At 41.5% G+C, this 21,235-nt stretch overlaps 1 protein-coding gene across 1 annotated transcript in view; it reads left to right on the top strand.

Annotated features, from left to right (window-relative positions):
- The window catches only part of F13a1 (coagulation factor XIII A chain), a 176,230-nt gene that overhangs the window by 106,143 nt on the left and 48,852 nt on the right, over positions 1-21,235 (top strand). Inside the window, exons 9-10 of the mRNA XM_031358440.1 lie at positions 11,903-12,006; positions 13,641-13,729. Coding sequence (XP_031214300.1) covers positions 11,903-12,006; positions 13,641-13,729 — 193 coding nt within the window. The remainder of the gene's footprint in view (positions 1-11,902; positions 12,007-13,640; positions 13,730-21,235) is intronic.

The following is a 21,235-nucleotide window of genomic DNA, read 5'->3' as shown; positions in this document are numbered from 1 at the left end:
TGCCCACCAGAAAATATGTTCTTAAAATAGAATTAAAAACAAAACAAAACAAAACAACAACAACAACAACAACAAAACCCAAAGTGAACACTGAGTCCAACAATAAGAACAAACCCTGAGTTTGGAACTTTTATGGGAGTCTAAGGATCTTAGAGGGAGAGCAACCTGTTTTCCTCTCATCCCTGAGCTTCTTCTAGGCTGTAAACTTCTACTGAGGCTGTTTTCATGACTGCTGTGGATATAGGGAGAGGGAGGTGAAAATAAATAAAACCAAGTACAGATCAGAGTTCTTATGGAGACTGACATGACTTTCTTGAATAAATACCACCCAGCTTGTTGCGAGGTGTATGTTCATTGCTAGAGTTATAGAAAAGCTGGTCTGGCTTTTTATTCCCCTAATATTATTGTTGCCCTTTTACCATTGTGGAAGTGCTTCCCAAAGTCTATTCATGTGTGTGTGTGTGTGTGTGTGTGTGTGTGTGTATTCATATCATATATAATATATACTAGTGTGCATGGGTATTTATCTTGCATGCATGTCTTTGTACTACATCTGTACCTGGTATTCACAGGAACCAAAAGAGGTCATCAGATCCCCTAGAACTGCAGTTACAGATATTTATGAATTGCTATATTTGTGTTGGAAGGCAAATCCAGATCTTCTGGAAGAACAGCCAGTGTTCTTAACCACTGAGCCATCTCTTCAGCCCTCCCAAAGTCTATTCCTAATACTACTTACATGGATCCAAATGAAGGAATCCACCAGACCTTCAAAGGGGTTATATTGTATAGAGATATTTTTACCATCTAATTTAGTTTCCTTTACATATATACCTCAAAATATGCAATGCACAGTAATGAGTCATTTAATGGTAGGACCAGGGAGAACACTTATATAAGCTTAAACACTGTAGGGCAATCAGATGAAGTGGCCTTGTAGAGCAATCGGGCATGGTGGATGAAATCTCTGCAGCTGCTGCTGGTGTAAAACAATGTGCTATTTTACAGTAAACTTTAACCCTTTTTATTTCTTCTTTGAGATTGTCAGGGAGAAGTAAAGACCAACTTCTTCCTGACAACCTTTCCCGCATCCTCCTCGCAATTTCTCTCCTGTTTTTCTTTGTAACAACATCCTAAGTCCTGTTAGTGTTACTGCATGCATGCTCATGAGCATGGGGCAGCATCCACTGGAGCATGGGAAGCCTCACGGGGGCTACATCTGGATAAAATTGGCTTCCCCTCCCTCAGCAGCCATCAATTCCCAATAGCATCTAAGCTGGGGGTGGAGCTATCAACTTTAGACTAATCATTCATAAACATTCTTATAATGCAAAATAGGAACTTTGGAACCTACTGAGACTGTTGGCTGGTTCTTAATCCTCTCTAGTAATTATGGGAAAACTTGGACCGAATTTATTATAGAAAGTTTTCATACATTAGAGTTACACAAATACATATCTTCAAAAATCCAATCTTTTCTTCATTTTCAGCCAGGAAGGCAATTTTGAACTTGCAAAGCCAGAAAGCGTGATGAACTAAACAGGGTCTCATTTTCAATATCAGTCTAGCGCAGGGTGGGGGAGGGTGTCAATTCACTCTGACAAATGCAAATTAATATGAATAGGTGCCACTTTCTTGAGCATTCTGGGCTTTGTTTTCATGGGCTTGCTTTTCTATGATCTGCTTAGGAGCTTCCATCAGTGTTTGAGTTTTGCTTTATTTTCATTCTCGGTTTCTTCCAATCGCTGATAATATGTTTAAAACACAGAAATGATGAAAGAAGAAGCAATGAGATATATCTGTATGATCATTCTTCTCTAATTTTATAAAAATTTCTTTTATGGAAACAACTGTAAATATTTCCTAATAAATATCCAAGATACCTGTACCTCAAAGGTTAGGAGTGAAATAGTTTTATACTCTCAAAACTAATGAATGGCATGCTCCCCAATGACTTGCTAAATAGACTCAGATTAAGTACTACTTTTTTTTTTCCATAAAGCAGTTAAGTTCTGCAGTGATGTCTAGTGAAGAGCCATACTGGCCTTTACAGCCAGTGTTCCTATTTGGTGGCACATCTGGATTAGAACAGTTGCTAACGATTTTGACAAATGCACCAGTTTTGTCTCGGGCATCACAGCACATCCTCCCACTCCCGTGCACACCGTCTCCCTATCTGTGTCTTGTGTGACTCAAGAGAGTATATTACAATTGACTTTTCAGTAAGCATAGTAGAACTCCTTGCCTTTACAATATAAGCTAGAATAGGCTCCTTCATTATTTCTCTTATTTGTAGAGGGGGGAGAGGATAATTGGTTCTTCCATGCATCCTCTGCTGACCCCACCTCTCATAATCATTATGTAGACTATCAAGTCTCATTCAGGTGGCTCCTAACTGATAAGAACTAAGGCAACTGTGCTTAAAAAGAGGGAATGCGCTGACTGATTTCCACCTGCCTAGACCTCTGGCCTTTGATTGACATGGCCTCAGGGAGGATTCAAGTGCTCCTTCCCAGTCATAGCAAAGAACTGCTATACTCTGAAGGAGTTCTGTGCTCCCAGCTCCCAGCTCCATAAATGATTCCCCCAGCCTTCCTCTGAACAGTTTGATTCTGCCATCTCACTTCTTTGTATTTCCTAAATGTCATGGTTTTCTTCCATCCTCACTTTCATTTCTACCTTGAAGTGTCTTGTTGATAATTCTCAGAGTCCACCAGATTGTTTCCACTTCTTGCCCCAAATTCCTTCCCCATCTATTCCACTCCCACCCCCATGGCCACATTCCAGGTATGTTGTCATGTTTATCACCTAAGTCATGACCGTATTGAAATATCAGTGGACCCAGGGATGCTGGGAAAGCTCCATCTGCCACCCAAACACAAATAACCTGCAAAGTAGCCCTGTGCCCACCTGCCCTCCAGCCCCTACCATCTTCGCAAATGAAAGAATTTCAAATATTGGCTCACACTTGAAATTGCTCCAAGGTCTCTCTCCCAGGGCTTTCTCTGAATCTAATTTATGCTATCCCATGAGCCTTTATGAAACTACACAAACAAAATTATAAGCCTCTTTCTTCTCTTTTAAGAACCCTTCCTGTGAATCTTTTCTGGAAGATTATAAATGAGCTAAGCCTATAGGGTGTTGAAATGGTTATGGCTATGGGGTGTTGAAATGGTTAGCAATGATAAAGGTTTCTTTCTTAAAATAACTATTTTACCTTTTTTAATATCCTAATTACCTGAATCTAGGAAATCCAGCTACATTCTCTGTCCAGCTGTCCTCCATTCCATAGGCTCCTGCACCTCACCATCCTGATGATAGACCTAGGACAGACCTTGACTAACTTCTGATTTAAAAAAAGGAAACAGTCATCTTGGACTGGTGAGATGGCCTAATGGGTAACGATGCCACCAAGCCTGGCAACCCGAGTTTGTTCCCCAGCGTCTGGGTGGTGTAAAGAGAAAGAGATGACTTCTGCAATGTGTCCTCAGATTTCTAGTGGTTTGGTGCAGATCACACACACACACACACACACACACACACACACACACACACACACGCGCGCGCGCGCACACACACACGCACACACACACATGCACACACACACGCACACACACACACACTGAAAAATTAAAGTATTCATAATAATTTCAGGAAAGAAAGGTATAAATGCTTATTATTTCTTTTCAAATATGGCGAAAAATATAGAAGAGCAAGAGTCACTCCCTTTCTCACTACTCAAGACATTTGTAATATTTTTGAGCATCCTTTCATGTCTCTGTAGATTGTGTGTATTTTTACTACTTCATAGTGAGGTTTCCGACTTTTCAGCTTAACCCAACACACTTACTGTCAAGCTGTTTTTGTGACTTGGAAATTTGACACAGGCTGGCTGGAGTGTTTGGTTAGCATCTCAAATGGGTGCTCAGACTGTCTGCGGGGGCTGCTGTCCAGTCTGATGCTCAGAGTCAATGAGCACACACAGTCTGTGGTGTCCTGGAGTATAGCTTCTAAACATGTGTATGCCACAGACACTATTCCTGCCTCCTTACGGTTTAAAATGATTTGGACACTTATCAGACAGCTGGGTTGTTGGAGTTCTCAGCTTTGCCTTCTTCTAAATCATGCAAGGATGAACATTGTTAGGTCCTGAATTTTACATTCATGTTGTTTTTTTTTTTTGTGTGTGTGTGTATAAATTCAAAAGAAATAGGTTTATGGGATCAAATGATAAACTAAATCAATGCTGGTGGGTACTTCTGAAACACAAATGAGGGGTTACTTGAGGAAAGATAAATAACTAGAAAGAGACTACATCACCAAAAAGTCCATTCCAATGTGGATAATCATGAGAGTTGGGTCACTGGAGTTTTTTGCCCAACTTTAGGCAGCTCTAGCAAACAGGGTCTTCTCTCCCCAACAATTGATTATTGCTTTCATAATCCTTCTAAGAGATCTTTCAAATCTTTTAATTTTCATGAATTCCCCAAGTCTTATAAGTTTTATTAACTTCCAGACTTGTCCTACTTAGGGTTTCCATTGCTGTGGCTAAAATCACCATGACCACAGTAACTTGGGGAAGAGAAGGAAAGCCAGGAAGGACCTCAAACATGTCAGGAACCTAGAAACAGAAGCTGTTGCCAAGGTCACGGAAGGATGCTGTTTACTGACTTGCTCAACCTGTTTTCTTATAGAAGCCAAGACCACCAGCCCAGGGATGGCACTACCCAAAATGAGCCCTCTCCCATCAATCACTAAATAATAATAATAAAAAAAAATGTTCCACAAGCTTGCCTCAGCCCAATCTTATGGTGGCATTTTCTCAATTGAGAATTCCTCCTCTCTAATGTCTCTAGCTCATGTCAAGTTGACATACAACTATCCAGTACACTTATAAGCCTCTCCTCCCCATCCAGGAAGTAGCTACAACAAAACCCTTACCTGAAATGTGAATTCTCTGGTCCTGGCTCCTCATCCTGCTGAGTTAACCTATGATGTGATATAATGTGATATCATATGATATATATGGATATGATACATATGTGATATAATACATATATGATACAATACATATGGAGTAAAGGAAGTGACTTACAGCAAAGCTTGGCAACTCCATCATTGTGGTCCCCTAAGAAATTTCATTTTCATTAGACAATTCTCATGAAAGTTATTTTAATTACTGTTTCTTCCTTCTTTAGAAAGAGGCAATGCAAAAACTACACAACTTTGGAGGTTTGTATGTCTTTCAGTGCTAGAGACTCTGAAACTGCAGCAAGAACTCAGGTTCCAAATATAAAATCTACAAAAATATGAAATCATGAATCTTTTATTGCTATTACTATTACTGTTGTTGCCACTATATGTTCATTGTAAGAAATGATGGGCTTTGGTGTGACATAATTGTGTAGGCATATAAAGCATTTTGATCATATCTCCTCTTCCGTTGCATCTTCTCCTCTCTCCGTCTCTTGTCTCCCTTACTATGTTCCCCCTTTTTAATATTTTTTTCTTCCCACATTCCCAGTAAAAGAAAAAAATAGGCAATTCTTATCTCTCTGAATCTGGGTTATTTTATTCAATGTGATAATATCCAGTTCTATACATTTCCTGCAAAGAACAAGATTTGTTTTCTTTCTTTGTAGCTAAATAAAACTACACTAGAGGGCATGGGTGTAGCTCAGTACTGGAGTGTTTGCCTAGCATATTCATGACCCCTACTTTGATCCCCAGAACTACAAGCAGCAAATAAATAAAGTGAAAAACTCCAGTATATACACACCTTGCATATACCCTCACAATTCTGCCAATCAGTATAGTGGCTCTCCATCTGAGGTTTCACTTTATTGATTTTAGTTACCCCTGATCAACCACAATCTAGTAATTAAATGAAAAACTCTAAGCAATTTAGATTTTTCAAAATATTTTTATTTTTATATTGTAAAATGTGTTTTTATATACATGCATATAATTATATATGTATATTTATGCTAGAGTATACTTGTGTATCTGCATATGACTTTGTGCACATAAATGCAACACTCTCAGAGTCCCTAAAACTGCATTGGATTCCCTGGAGCTCGACTTAGAGAGCTCCATCCTAATTGTGAGCCATCCAATGTGGGTTTTCTGCAAAGGCAGCAAGTTCACTTAGCTGCTGACCCATCCCTCTAGTCCCTAAAATTCATAATTTTTAAATTCTAGGTCATTCAGAGTAGCATGATGAAATCGCATATCAACATGCTCCATCCCAACCAGGATATGAATGACAACATTATTGCAAATGTTGTTGGCAGTGTGTTTTTATATTTGTCCTATTGAAATATTTCATCTTCGGTTTGGCTATGTGGTGGTTTGAACAGAAATGAACGCCATACACTCATGTGTTGAATGCTTAGCCCATACAGAGTGTCACTATGAGGAGGTGTGGCCTTTTAGAGTAGATGTAGCCATGTTGGAGGAAGTGTGTCATGGTGGGGGCAGGCTTTGTGATCTCATGTATTCAAGTTACATCTGGTGTGGCAGTCTTCTGCTGCTACCTGCAGATCAAGATGCAGAATTCTCGAGCCCTGCTCAGCACCATGTCTGCCTGCATGCTGCCATGCTTTTCAACATGATGATAATGGACTGAATCTCTGAAACTGTAAGCCAGCCCCAATTTAATGTTTTCTTTTATAAGGGTTGTTATGGTCATGGTGTCTCTTCAGAGCAATAGAAACTTAACTATGACAGGCTGCATAGGAAACACTACAGTATGTGCTAGATGTGGTATTGTTTGCAGTTTCAGACACCACTTGGAACACATGCGGCATAAGTAAGAGTCATCTGTACCCAGCACCTCCTCATGGCAGACCTATCTCCAGCGAGAGAGCATGAGAAAGAGCAAAACGGACAGAACCTCAGAAGTAGATTCACATTTACAGCTGCATTATTCACAGTAACCAGAACATGGAGCCAGCCTTGATATCCATCAGTAGATGAATGGATAGAAACAGTGTGGTCTATATACAAAATGGAATTGCAGGAATTCAGCCACTAAGAAAAATGTAATCATGACATTTATGAGGAAAAATGGATAAAAATAGGAATTTTCATATTAAGCAATATGACTCAGAAAGAGCAATACTTTTTTTTTTCATGTTGAGATCCTAGATTTTAAGAAATAACCCTGTTCATATGTATTTGGAGGATGTAGGTCATGAAACAGGGAAGGAGGCCATGAAAGAGGAAATGAGAACTGAAGGAGGGGTGGGGAAGGAGGAGAGGAAGGCGTACCAGCACACATAAGAGACAAGCGGGGCTCATAGCGAAGGGGGGAAATAAGCTAGTCTTTAAAAAGCAGATTCACACCTTCTACAAATCCCTGAACTTTTCCCACCCATGTCAGGCAGCTCAAAACCATCTGCAATCCCACCTCCAGGGGTCCAACAACAAATTCTGGGTGTTTCAGGTGCTACACTCCCATGGGCAAAACCCATGCATACACATAAACGTTCACATAGATCTATGTGTAAATTTTTACAGGACTAGAAAGCTGTCTCAGCAGTTAAGAAGACTGGCTGCTCTTCTAATATGCCTGAGCGTGATGATTCCATTCCTAGCACCCACATATCAGCTAAAAATAGTTGGCTAAGAATGTCTGTAACTCCAGCGACAGGCTATGAAGCTCACCTCTAATCTCCACAGGCACTAGGAAAACACACACACACACACACACACACACACACACACACACACACACACACACACACGGTACACAGACATAAATCCAGACAAAAAACACAACACATGAAAATAAAATAAATTTTAAAAAGTTAAAAATTATATTTGAAATCACATTTAATCCCACTAATGTGTGTTCAATGTATAGTATTTTCTTGTATTAGTATTTGATGATTTAATTTTAAAAAAAAAATAGAAAAGAAATGTTGGTGGACATTTATCAGTCCAAAAAGAAATACTATCATTTGGAAACTTTCATCCTCAGAAGTGTGTGTGAATTATACCAAAGCAAAACTAAACATCAAATAGCACAAAGTATTTGATATCAGCCAGAAACAAGGTTTTTACATTTCCATTAAGCTCCTCTATAAGCCATTTAAATATTTAAAACAAAAAGTGTAAATGTCTGTAAATATAGCCTCTCTCATGGAGGAATTTAAGATAGAGCAGACGAGTACATACGCTGAAAGGAGGGCTCTCAGTGCTTCCCCATCTGACCTGAGCAAAGAAAGCTAACAACACTGTGAACAGAGTCCCCATGGCTGTGTAGGTTGGTGGCTTCCTCTCCCACTGCTCATGGGCAGCTGGCTGCTAAGCTACTGCCCTTGCCACCCACTGCCAAAACAGGAGTACAGCTATCAATCCATCTCCCTATTGCCTGCAAGCTCTTCAGCCTGTGAGGAAACTATTCAAACACAGACAGCATCTTAGCAGTAAATAAAACTGGAAGCTGGACCTCATGGGTAAGCAATTAGGTGATACACTAAGAGGTAACATTCCCCACCTCCTGGCCATATGAAAAGAAATATTATCTTTAGAGAAATGTTTTTGCTTGAGATCTGAAATACAGAGTATTTATCTTGTGCCAGGCTAACCTTGTCAAGGAGATCTGAATTTAATAAGGATAATCTGGATCCTATTCATCTTGGTAGTGGGGTGTAGAACAGGGAGAACCATGGAGAAAGCAGACTACTGCCCACTCTGCCCTGGAAATGTCTTTTTGCTGTCTTCCCTGGTGCCTCTGCCTCTCTTCTAGAGCTAGACAGGCAAGGTGCCATACAAAATGATCATCCTGAGATAGAGGTTGTTCTCTGGTAGAACCTCACCTCTCGCTCCTGCTCAGGGACCACACATGGTCCTCACTATATCTGTACTTCCCTGGAGACCTGGCATAACTTCCTACACCTGTCTCATTGACTGTTGCTGGCCTCTGCCACTTGACTCTTCTTAATTGAGCCCTTATTCTCACTCCCTTCCCACGGGCCCTTCTTATACTAAAAGAGTCAATGGGCAGGAATTAAGTGTATGTCAGTCATGCCTAATGTCCACTACTCAAAGCCGTCTTCCTTGTGTTGTGTTATGCAATAGCCCCTGACTCATTATTTTCTTCTCACCTTCATAACTTAGATCCCTCTTCTAGAATACTCTATTTCACTTTGTCCTTTCCTCACCAATGGAACTCTGCCCCACTCTATTTTACCCATGAACACTCCACCTATCTCTTTATCAAATCTCGAGTATCACATGTATGAACAAAATGCCTTTGGGGTTTAACTCCTGAATTTCCCATAGGCAATCCAGTGCCTGAAGTCCAGAATGACTGTTTATAACGCTGATGGTTTCATACCCAGCCATCATCCAATCTCCTGAAATGTCCCTCAGTGTCACTAGTTTGTGCATAGTTCCCCCATTCTCTCTCTCCCTCCTCTTCTCCCCTCCTCCTCCCCATCTCCCTCCCTCTCTCTCTCTCAATTATAGCCATTCCAAATTGGGTCAATCAAGAGATTATAACAGAGTCACAATGCCCCAGTCTCCTCCACTGCTAATAGAAATTTTGCTCTTTGCTTCTTCACTCTGTTGAAACACTTGTCTTCTTTGGGGCCTGGGATGTAGCTCAGCTGGCAGAATATTCACCTAGCATGCATGAAGCCCTGAGTTTAATTCTCAGGAGGGATGACCTTGGTTTGTAATCCCAAATCTTCACAGGTATAGAGATGGATCAGAAGTTCAGGGTAATCCTTGACTATACAGAGCAGTGGTTCTCAAACGTCCTTATGCTTAAACCCTTTAATACAGCTCTTATATTAAGTATAGTTCCTCATATTTTGATGACTCCCCAACCATAAAATTATTTTTTGTTGCTACTTCATAACAGTAATTTTGCTACTCTTATGAACAGCAATGTAATATCTGTGTTTTCTGATGGTCTTAGGCAACCACTGTGAAAGGTTCATGACCCACAGATTGAGAACCATTGATAATAGAATTCACACAGGAACTGGGGTTGTACCTTCAGATGGGTTTTGTACCTCCCTCCATGGTGATGACTGTCTTTGTGGTAGATACTTTGTTTGAAACATTGTAGACTATAGCAGAGTTTTGGTGTGTGTATATGGTCAGGAGACTTTGCCAAATCTGGAGACTAAGGGCACTACCTCTCTTCCACAAATGCCACTCTGTAAATTTCATCCTATTACTTGAATTATTTCAATAGCTTCTAATAAGGATACAGCACATAAGTTAACTTGATTCAAAATGTCTTACGATTTTCTCCTTACCCATGCAACAGTTCAGTATTGGGAGCATCAACTGTGTAGCTCTACCATTGACCTATGTGATCTAAGGTTAGATTCTTAAATGCTCTATTCTTCCTCCCTTGTAAGCTGGGATAACTATGATAGAATTCACAAGGTTCAGGGACTATCAAGTGTGGTAAGATATACGGAAATTTTTACAAAGTATGCAAGTTAGGTGTCCTTGTTAGCTGCACCCCCAACTCTGATCAGGTTTTAGTACCACAGTCATACTGTGTCCATTACTTTCTGCCTTCACAGATTGGCTTTTATTTCCTCTTGGTCAATCTGATGATCTCCCCTTCATTTTATAATACTCAGAAAAACTGCCTCCACCTCTACACAGACTTCCTCAAGGCCCTGAGACCAGCCATCTGTTACTCAGTGATCTTATGGCATCCCCAGTAAATTTCTATTTTAGCTCATGTCACTTTCATTAATTATGTTTAAAAACCTGGGTTCCGTTGTTTGAACACTTACATATGTCAAACCCTGTTCTAAATGCATCCCCATATTCTCTTAATTAAACCTTGCCACAAATATACAGCATGTTTTAGTAATTGGCAAGTGATATATAGATTGTTATTCATTATACATTGTGAGGTTCTTCGTGAAAGACTACAATTCATACCCTGATCATCTTTGACTTATCAGCACTCAGCAAGGTGCCCTGTGCATTGTGGGTATGTGATTATGTTAGAATCTCTTGACTGGCCCAATTAGAAATGGCTAGACTTGAGAGAGATGGGACCATGCACAAACCACTGACATTGAGGGTCTTTTCAGGAGGACGGATGATGGCTGGGCCTGAAACCATCAGCGTTATAAACAGAAATGAGCAATAGCCACTATTAAATCCTTATTACTATATGAACATTTTCCATAGTGCTCACAGGTTAATGTGCTCTCGTTTGATTCTCTACTGTCATATAATCACAGGTCTTTCCAAGGACATAATAATACAATTCATGATGACATTTCATTCTGTGCTCTTGCTTCAAGGGTCATATGCAAGGTTGTGGGGAGTTTCAAAAGGCCTCACCTCGTGGGGTGCCTGCTTTTGGTGAAGGGTAAAGACACACTGGCCCTGGTAACCTTTTCTTCTCATTGAACATCAAATGCAAATTGCCACAGATTTAGAGAATTAAAATCAGGAGCTAATGTTATCGTTTCTATGGCGATGGTCTAAGACAATAAACACAAATAAGTATTACTAAATTGCAACAAAATACACTTCGTGTAAATTGAAGCCATGTGAAAAAAAAAAGAGAGAGATAAATATTTAACTTAAGCTGACATTTCTTCCCTACCTTTGAACATCGTAAACTCTCTGTCTGAGGATGGTTAAGATCAAAACTGTTACGGTATCTCTGGATGACCTTGAAGCTGATTTTAGCTAAGGGAAAGCATCAGCCAGTCATATCAGGGACCCCAAAGGATACCAATGGGAATCCATACACCACAAACTCAAATCTGGGGATGCACACAGTCTTCATAATCTTGAACTTGATTTATTCAAGTAACCATAGTATAGATTCTAGGTTTCTCTTTGGTTGCTAGGAACTTGGGGTGTTATGGGAAGTATAACCTGTTGAGGGTTGTCTCCTTAGGAACTACCACTGCTGGAACGAGGCATGGATGACGAGGCCTGATCTTCCTGTTGGATTTGGAGGCTGGCAAGCTGTGGACAGCACACCCCAGGAAAACAGTGATGGTAAGCCTGCCTCTTTCCTATTAACTTGACTGCACACCTAGGTGTGTGGGTAGCATTCTTATAAAGAACCAACACTAGAAATGTGCTTGCTGGGCACGCATACAGGATTAACTTCCTGTCAATCAAATTTTAGTTTGTTTCAATAGTCAGCTTTACCCTGATTGTTTTACAACTTTTTCAAAAAAGAATATAACATACAATTCATCTACTCTTGCTTTGATAAGCATTTTTTGAAGACAAGGGCAAAAAAAAAAAAATATCTAGGTAAGCATTTTTACAAGGGCTATAAAATAAACTTCAGCCCTTCCTGATCCACAGTGATGAGGGGGTAAAAGGCTAGAGAGAAAATAAAGACATTGAAAATAATTATAAATCACCCATTAAATTGTTGTTCCTTTAAAGCCTGATGTCTCCTGATGTTCAGTTTCAAAACCTGAGTGGGTAGATATTTGTCTTCTAACTTTCCAACCTTGATAATCAGCAGCAGCTCTGACCAACCCCTGATTTCTATAGAATCACACTCTCAATGGACTGTAACATCAATGGACTGTAGATCCCAGGCACATTCATCTCTGTTCTCTGGTGTTAGTCCAAGATGGTGATGTCATAGATACAGAAGCACTCAGGCTATAGCCATGATGACGTCATGCTGGGATACTGGCTTTAATGGAGAAAGTGTCATGCTAGCTGGGCTGTAGAGTATGAGGAGACTCAAAGGGAACTAATATCAGCTAATCTCTTAGAAAATGTTCCTAAAGTTTAATGGGTTTTAGAAACATAAGCATGACCATGCTGAATTGTTAAATAAGGATCATTAGCTAATGGACATGGTTAGTATCCAAGTTCTACAATCGAACTTGACAAACATCCTAAACAAAACAGCAGTCAAAGCAAGGTCAATACAACTATTGAGGAGGTATCAGACACAGTCCAAGTTAGACTTCTGATGCTGTGATAAACACCATAATGAAAAGCAACTTAGGGAAGAAAAGATTGTTTCCAGCTTACAGTTATAGTCCATCATGAAGAGAAGTCAGGATGGGTGCTAGAGGTGGCTTGTTCAGTCTCCTTTCTTATAGAACCCAGAACCATCTGCTTAAGGATGGTGCCACCTACAGTGGACTCAGTGTCCCGACATCAATCATTGATCAAGGAAATGACCCCACAGACTTGACCATGGGTCAGTCAAGCAGAGGCATATTCTCAGCTGAGGTTTCCCTCCCACAAACGACTCTAGCTTATGCCAAGTTAACAAAAACAAACAAACAAACAAATAAATAAAAAACAAAACAAAACAAAAAACTAGCCAGGATAGGTACCACTTGAAAGGGAGATACATAGCTTAATGCATAGGGTTATAGTCAGCTGAACAGAATTAGGAAAACTATTGTTCTCATATTCTTTTCCTGGACTTCACATTCAGGATTGGGTTGGCCTTCCTAGTAGAATCCTTTTGACGATACACATTGGATATCTGTCTCCTGTAGCCAATGAAAGCATTTAGGCAAAGTCAGTGGTGAAGCTGAGGAGTACGGGTGTCTGTAGACCTGCCTAAATGTTGTGTGCTGTCCTGTGGATGGGCAGAATTGGAAACAACAAACTCACACTGCCTTCCTCTTTGTTGTGTGCTACAGGCATGTATCGCTGTGGCCCTGCCTCTGTCCAAGCCATTAAGCATGGCCATGTCTGCTTCCAGTTTGATGCCCCATTTGTTTTTGCAGAGGTAAGTGGAAAGCTGGAGGCGAGTGCCATTTTCCACCACCGTCTCTTAACACATCAAAGAGTTAGACACCAGGTTGCTACTTCTCGATTTCCCAGGTACATCGTGTATGCTTCCTGTCAACCAGACATCCTTCCAGTCTCGGGTTTTTAAAATGCTAGACACAATTCCTACTTAACACTTTCCTGACTTGAAGTTTTGAGGTTGTATTTCTACTAAAAGCAAGAGATTTGCAAACCTGAGTTTAGTTCTGAGAACCTAGGAACTGACATGGATAGTTCTGAAGACATTAAATGATGGACTAGATCTCTCAAGTAAAACTTGGTAAAAAGTGCCCTATCTGTGGAAGTTTCAGAGTATGTAACTGCCATCTAAGACTGACCCAGAAGTACACATAAATCAATACACACACTACCACCATCACCAGCAGCAGCAGCTGCAACAGCACCAGTGGCAGGCAAACAGAGAAGGAGAGATATAACGTGCTACTCGAGTATAGAAATTTTGGCCACTTAATGGGTTGATAAAGATGTTAAGTAAAGGGTCTAAGATGCCAGAACAATAGAGCAAGAGCTAGAAGGACAGGAAACAGCTAATTAAATCAAGATGAGAGACATCAGGTAAAGGAGAATCCTGGGAGTCTCTTGGTGGTGAGGGTATTAAAGGCTGAGATGTAGAACTCCCTTGAGGTATATTTACAGCAATCAACACTGGAATGGTACCGCTCCTGTATCCAGCTCTCGCCGTGCAATCACTTTGCCTGCCATTTGATGCTTACAGCAACTCTTTTAAAATGAGTATTGCCAGTCTCCCCATTGAACCAAAAAGAAAATCAAAGCAAGGAAAAGCAGAGAATCTAATATCCTTTCCCAGTAATGTAGCTAATAAAGAGATGTGCTGAATTTTGAAACCGAGTGGGCACTTGAATTTAGCCTGACAGTCACTCTAGAAGGAATAAGTATCTATTGTTAGCTCACACCAGGGAAGGCTATAGGGAGCTCTGAGGGCCAGGTCCTTGGGATGTATAATTCTTGGGTGGGAATGTGTCAGTAAATCTGTCCACACAGCAGTAATGAAATGTGGTAATACCAAGAACACATGTAGCTATTGTATGAACAATACAGTCAACATAAGATTGCATTCGTACATGGAGATGCATCCATTGAGAAAATAGAGCCAGAAACTGAAGGATAGCAAGCACCCTAATACACTAAGGCAGGAAGTGGCTTGGTGACCATGATTCCCTGTGTAGATACACATGGCCCTTCACCCATGATATCTCCACTTACAACCTTTAAACTTTCTAATGGTACAAAGAAATGGTCCAAATTCAATAGAAACTACACTTTGGATTTTGAATTAGGATCTCTTCCTGGGATAATCACATATGGTCAGATCCTCTCAGGTGATACTGGATGGCAGCACGTTGCAGCTCTCAGTCAGCCACATAACCACAGGGAAAATAACAGACACCTACAGTGTGTCCTGCCACTCTGCTAAGATGTCCTGGAGGGGAGGTATAAGAAATGTATTTTCAGCTTATCAAGTCTTCTATATGCCATGAGTTTAATCAAAATGTAATCTTATCAAAAGCCAAAGACCAATTTGCCTTTTGATATGACCATAGTTCTAATAGCAGAGTGCTGTGGAGCAATGGTTATTCAGAGAAAGGAGATTAGAAAGAAGTCAAGAGAGCCTAGTGAGATGGCCGAGTGGGTAAAACCACTCGCTGCCAAACCTGATAATGTGGGATCAATCTCTGGAACTCACATAGCAAGAACCTCCAATTCATCTTTTGACCTCTACAAGCACAACAGTGGACACATTAAATAAACAGAAAAAAGAAATTTCCAACAGAGGGGAGGGGATGACCTAAGTAAGCGTCCACGTGCTAAGTGTGGTCAGCTAACAGCAGTACAGACCCAACAGCATACTAGTGATGTATCAGGGTGTCAAATAAAGGTAAGAGCTAAAGGACATCCATGTGGGGACCTTCACATCCTGACAAGTTAGTCCTTTATTCTGTAAGCTAGGGAGAGTTATCTGTGCCAAGAGGAATCAGCCAGGATGCTAATAGCCTGTAGAACATGGGTTGGGTGGAACTGTCACTGAAGATAAGAGACCTACCAGAGAGTTTGGATTGTCTCTATGATGGAAATAAAAAGGGCTTTCTGTCACTAAGCAACAAACAAACGAACACACCACCTGGCAAAAGTATCTTAAGGGAAGTATGATTATACTTAGGCTAGTGATTTAAGAGGGAAAGGTCCCTTATGAAGGGGAAGGTATGGCAGCTGAGGCAGTAGCATGAAGCAATTGGCTACCTTACCTCAGAAAGTCTACTGGTAACAGGGTTGGCCTACCCTGAGCATCTCCCTTCCTACAGCTCAACCCCAGCTCTCTTAAAGGTTCCACAGACTCCCCAAACAGCACTGCCAGCTGGAAACCACATGTTCAAACACATGGTCCCGTGAGGTACACTCCCATTCAAAGACTAACAAACCTGAGCTAGGCAAATGGCAGTCACCAGGAAAAGAGGGATAGTACTGAGAGGTACATAGGTGGCGAGCATCAGCATGTAGACAGCAGAAATCACAAATGTGAAATCCACAGTAGGAGTGCACTCTACCTGCCATTGCGGATTCTAGAAGCCTCCAGAGACCAGCCTTACAGTGCTTGGAGTTTTATCCACTTGATTTCATTTTGGGATTTGAAAATCTGTACAAACCTCTCCTACTGTCATCTGACAGTTTATGACACTCTGAGAATCTCTTAATGGGAGATTGCTCTGAAAGCCATGAAGCTTTCTTTTTATACTTTTATTGTGCTTTATTGCTACAGAGAAGGAGAGAGGATGGCCCTCCTTGCAGTAGTGAAGGTCCTAATAGCTGTTAATGCAAGCGCTTTTTGCTGTTATTAAATATAGATCAGGGTGTTAGGAATGTCATCAGGCTATGCAGATAATTGCTCCTCTCTCCCTGCCGCGGAGGCTTCTTGGCTGTGCAGGCTGTTGCTTTAGCTTGGGCTGGGCTCCAGGTCCAAGCTATTTGTCAGAGATGTATGAGCTGCCTAAAAGCGTCTGAGGCACCTTCTCTCAAGAGGTGCTCACTAAGACCCTGGAGGGGTGAGCAGGTGACTTTAGCCGGAGTCCCGGTGACTCAGGTTGAGGCTGATGCACCCTCCCTCCACCTGTGTGTCATCCTTCCTCTTCCTACTGGAGGGATGTCAGCAGGTGGCTTGCCTGTTCTTGCTTCTCGGCATGCCGACTTCCCAGTCATTCCTCACCAGCTTCCTGACCATACAGCCCATTGATTAATTGTTAGTTTTGTTGGAGCTTTCCTTGCTATCTGAAAAACAATAGAATCTGAAAGGGGAGATACATGGAAAATGGCCCCTTTCTTCTCTCTCACTTTTTGAAGACAGAGACAGAAGGGAACATACCGGGCATCCACACCTGGGACTCTGTGCCCCTCCCTCCACATGTGTTCTTCATACTGTACAGTTCCTGTAGGTCCAAAAGGACCAGGTGCCCCATCTCTCCCTAACACAGCATGGCTCAGGGCTTCTGAAGAGATAAGAGTCGAATGTTTTTAAGTTCGAATGTTCATCTGCCTCAGTGGTCCTCAGTAAAGAATTGCTTCATAGGAAAGAAGATCATTCTCTTCTGCCTTAACTTCTTCCAATGGACTCTGCGCCTTCTTTATACCACCTCACTGCAAATGGACACACACACTAATATATATAAATGTATAAACAGCTGTGTGAGTCTCTTTCTCATACACACACCCTATACCCCTCACATACCACATATACACACACATACATGCACACAAGCATGCATGGTACAGACATGGTTTACATACATATACTATACACGTACATGTACACCTGCAGTAGGTCTCAAACAGACATACAGCACAAACACAAACCGCGCACTGTACACATTCGTGAACGCACACACACTCCTGGCCTGGGCTCACTTTTTCGGTAGCAATGATGTTTTTTTGTTTTTTTTTTTTGTTGTTTTTTTTTTTTTGTTTTTTTTTTTTTTTTTGTTTTTTTTTTTTTAACCACAGTGATTGCCTCTCCAGAGTTCTGCCTCTCTGGCTCTGTACCATCAATTCTCTATAGCAACCTTACAGATGCTTCTGGGAAGTGTTCTCAATTCTAACCTATCATTGCTTTCTTGGAGTAAATCTGTTTTATAAGTATCTCCTACTTGGATCAAATACAATTTATCCATTCATTCAAATAATTCACAGAAATCAAGGATTATTTGGACTTATCTTTCCTTAACCTGCCTCACAATTTTCAGCTTTTTTCCAAAGGTGCCTGAAGTCTGTCCCACAATCCCCAGCACTAGCCTCTGAGCTCTGCCAGTACTGAGCTCTGTGATGTGGCCTCCTAGCTTACCTCACTCTTCGTTGTCATCCTTCTGTCCTCCAAGAATCAGTCACAATCATTCTTTGAGCTGTCAATTAAAATGGACCTTCCGGATTCCTATCATCTTTGCATTTAAACTGGACATGAATCTTGATGAATGGTGTGTGTTCCAGCCCCTGGGTTCCCTCCCACCCATACTTTGTTCATTTCCCTCTAGCTCTTTTGGAAACAAGTCGTTGTGTCAATGTTTCTCCAAAGAAAGTGCCCCACTCTATTGCCCTCTCTTCCTTTGGTGAAAAATCGTTCATTTGAGAGTACATGTGCTGTTTGCTTCAGATTTGTATTGTTCCCTCTTCAATAAGGCCTACACACACACAGAGAGACACCTGGGATAGAAGCTCTATAAAGGTAGAGGTTCCTGAATTCTCATCAGTAGGAGCAATATCTGCTACAATGAATGAATACATATATATGTACATACAAACATATATAAATATACATATAAACATGCATACATACAAACATATATATATACATACATACACAATACATACATACATACATACATACATACATACATACATACAGTAAACAGAGAATAGTGATAAAAACAACATCTAGGAGATGAGGGTCCCAACTGCATCTATGCTGTGAGTCCTTATGGGGGACCAGGAACATGCACGACCCTGCAGAGAGCATCCCCAGCAGGTTCAGCCTCCTATAATCACAAGCTGCAAATGTCAAGTACAGGGTGAGTGTTTGGCAGTTGTGCCAGGAGATGCCTGGCTGAGCAGGAATCCAGGACCTCCATACCTTTAGGAGAAGCAATGCCTTCTCTGTAGGGCCTGTAGCAAGGTTGTTTCTCCAGATAAATGGACAAAGCAGAGAAACTTTATCCTTGGGTCCTGAACTTGAGAAGGCATCTCCACCCTCAGCAACAAAGAACATGAATTAGACCATGTTGTGGGTACCAGCAACAAATTTGCAGGGGTCCTCTGGCCAACTGAGGATCCAGCCCATCTCTCTGAGCACCAAGGACCTGACAATCAGCAGAGCCTGTGCAGGAAGCACCATGTCTGACTAGAGGCAAAGTGCTATGGTGCGAAGACAATAGCAGCAATCATGACAGGATGCCTGGCTCTGTGTGGCCACAGTCTCTTTGAGTATGGAGGTAGGACTTGGGTATTTACTAAGATTGATTTCCATTCAAAACAAACAAACAAACAAACAAAAAAAACAAGACAGACCACAAGTGCAGAGGACTCACACACCAGGTGTAGTTCCAGCTCTTGAAAGGCTAAGACCAAATCAGAAGCCAGCCAAGGCTACAGGCCAAGTTGAGATACATGGGTAGCCTATATCAAAAATAAACAGCATGAGCTGCCAAGATGGTTTGGTGAGTAAAGATGCTTGCTGCCAATCCTCACAACATGAGTTCAATCCCTGGAACCATATGGTGGAAGGAGAGAACTGACTCTTGCAAGTGTCTCTGACCTACAGAGATGCCCCTCCCGATACGCATTAAAAACATACATCAAATCCTGTGTGGTTCTCAGCCTTCTTAATACTGTGATCTTTTAATACAGTAGCTTCTCACGTTGTGATGGCCCCCAACCATAAAGTTATTTCCTTGCTCCTTCATAACAGTAGTTTTGCTACGGTTGCAGAATATCTGATATTAGAGCTCCAAAGAGGTCACAACCCACAAGTTGAAAACCACTATCACATACTATACCATGCGATGCTATGCTATACTGCACAAGTAGTGCTGATCTACATACCAACCCTTCCCTCAAAGTCATTATCTATCCCATGGTCAGAGAAAGTCATACAGCAAGTCATTATTCATTGCAGTGTACCTGTGCATGACCACTGCTGTAGCCTAGGGAGTTGGCTGCGTGTGGGGCCTATCCCCTGCACCTTTTCTGAGCACCTAGCTTACTCACCTTCACACATGGGTACAGAAGCAGCACCCCAGCAGCTGGACTGAATGCATGCTGATGTCACTTTGCTGCTGTCCCTAATACACATATGGAAATACTATCTCAAGTCTCATGTTACTCCTCTCCTCTTCCCACAAGGGACAGTGTTGTTGGGCTGGCCTGGTAAGTAAGTTTCTTCAGCCATAGGTGAGCAGAGTTCAGGACTTAATCATTTCACGTTTAACCTTGTCCCGCTTGGAAACTGTGAGCTGTGGCAAGGATTGGGATTAGGAGGGTGTTTTATCCTCACTGTTCTGGGAGCTTGAAAGTAGGGAAACCACCATCATGCCTATCTTGCCTCCTACAAAAGGAACGTTAGCTTCCTGAGGAAGCTCATTTAAACATCCCCAAAGAAGAAATGTTTCTTAGGCGGTTGTCTGTCCTTTCTTGCTCAGCTTTCAGGTGTCCCATCTCAATCTTTCTTTCCGTCAGGGCCCAAGCCTGGTGGTGCTTGGGTGGGAGAGGAAATATGCAATGAAGTTCAATGGAATAGGATCATCTCAGGGCAAAGTTCAAGGGGCTTGGGTCATGAGCTAGCCTCCATGAAAAGATTAGGACTAGCCATGGATTACTAGTCCAAAGTGAAGGCCAGGGACAAGGTCATGACCAGACAAAGTGAAGAGTAGAGGGAAAGGCTGTGGAGCAGCCAAAGTCAAGACCAAGAGAATGAGCTTTAGGTGGACTCAGGGACTGTACCTCTCCAATAGCTCCCTGACGACGGCCCACAAAACTTCACTTGCCCAGGTGAGTGTTGGTGCTGACATCCTTAGCGAATAGAATAATACAGACTGTGGAGAATGAGGTTTGGGGCTTCCATTATTACCAACAAGATGTCTTGGAATACTGTGGGTGTTTACCCAGTGCTCACTACACTCTCCTTAGCAGACACCAGAGTGGTGTGAATTCAGAACATTTTATGAGAAGGTAAGGAAAGTTGTTCTCTTTAACCCCATGGTTTAAAGTTAGGAGTACATCATCATGTTCCCATCTTTAGCCCATAATGGCCATGTCCATTTAAGTCAATTAGGAACTTTTAAAGTCATGTTCACATAGATCTTATCTCTCACTCTGAACAAAAAGATTCCTATGAAACTAGCAAGACAGGAGTGATGGATTTTCATGTTACAGAAACCAGACCTGAAGC

The sequence above is a fragment of the Mastomys coucha genome, unplaced genomic scaffold, assembly GCF_008632895.1.
Source record: "Mastomys coucha isolate ucsf_1 unplaced genomic scaffold, UCSF_Mcou_1 pScaffold7, whole genome shotgun sequence".
Lineage (NCBI taxonomy): Eukaryota > Metazoa > Chordata > Mammalia > Rodentia > Muridae > Mastomys > Mastomys coucha.
This window is presented reverse-complemented; position numbering and strand designations above follow the sequence as displayed.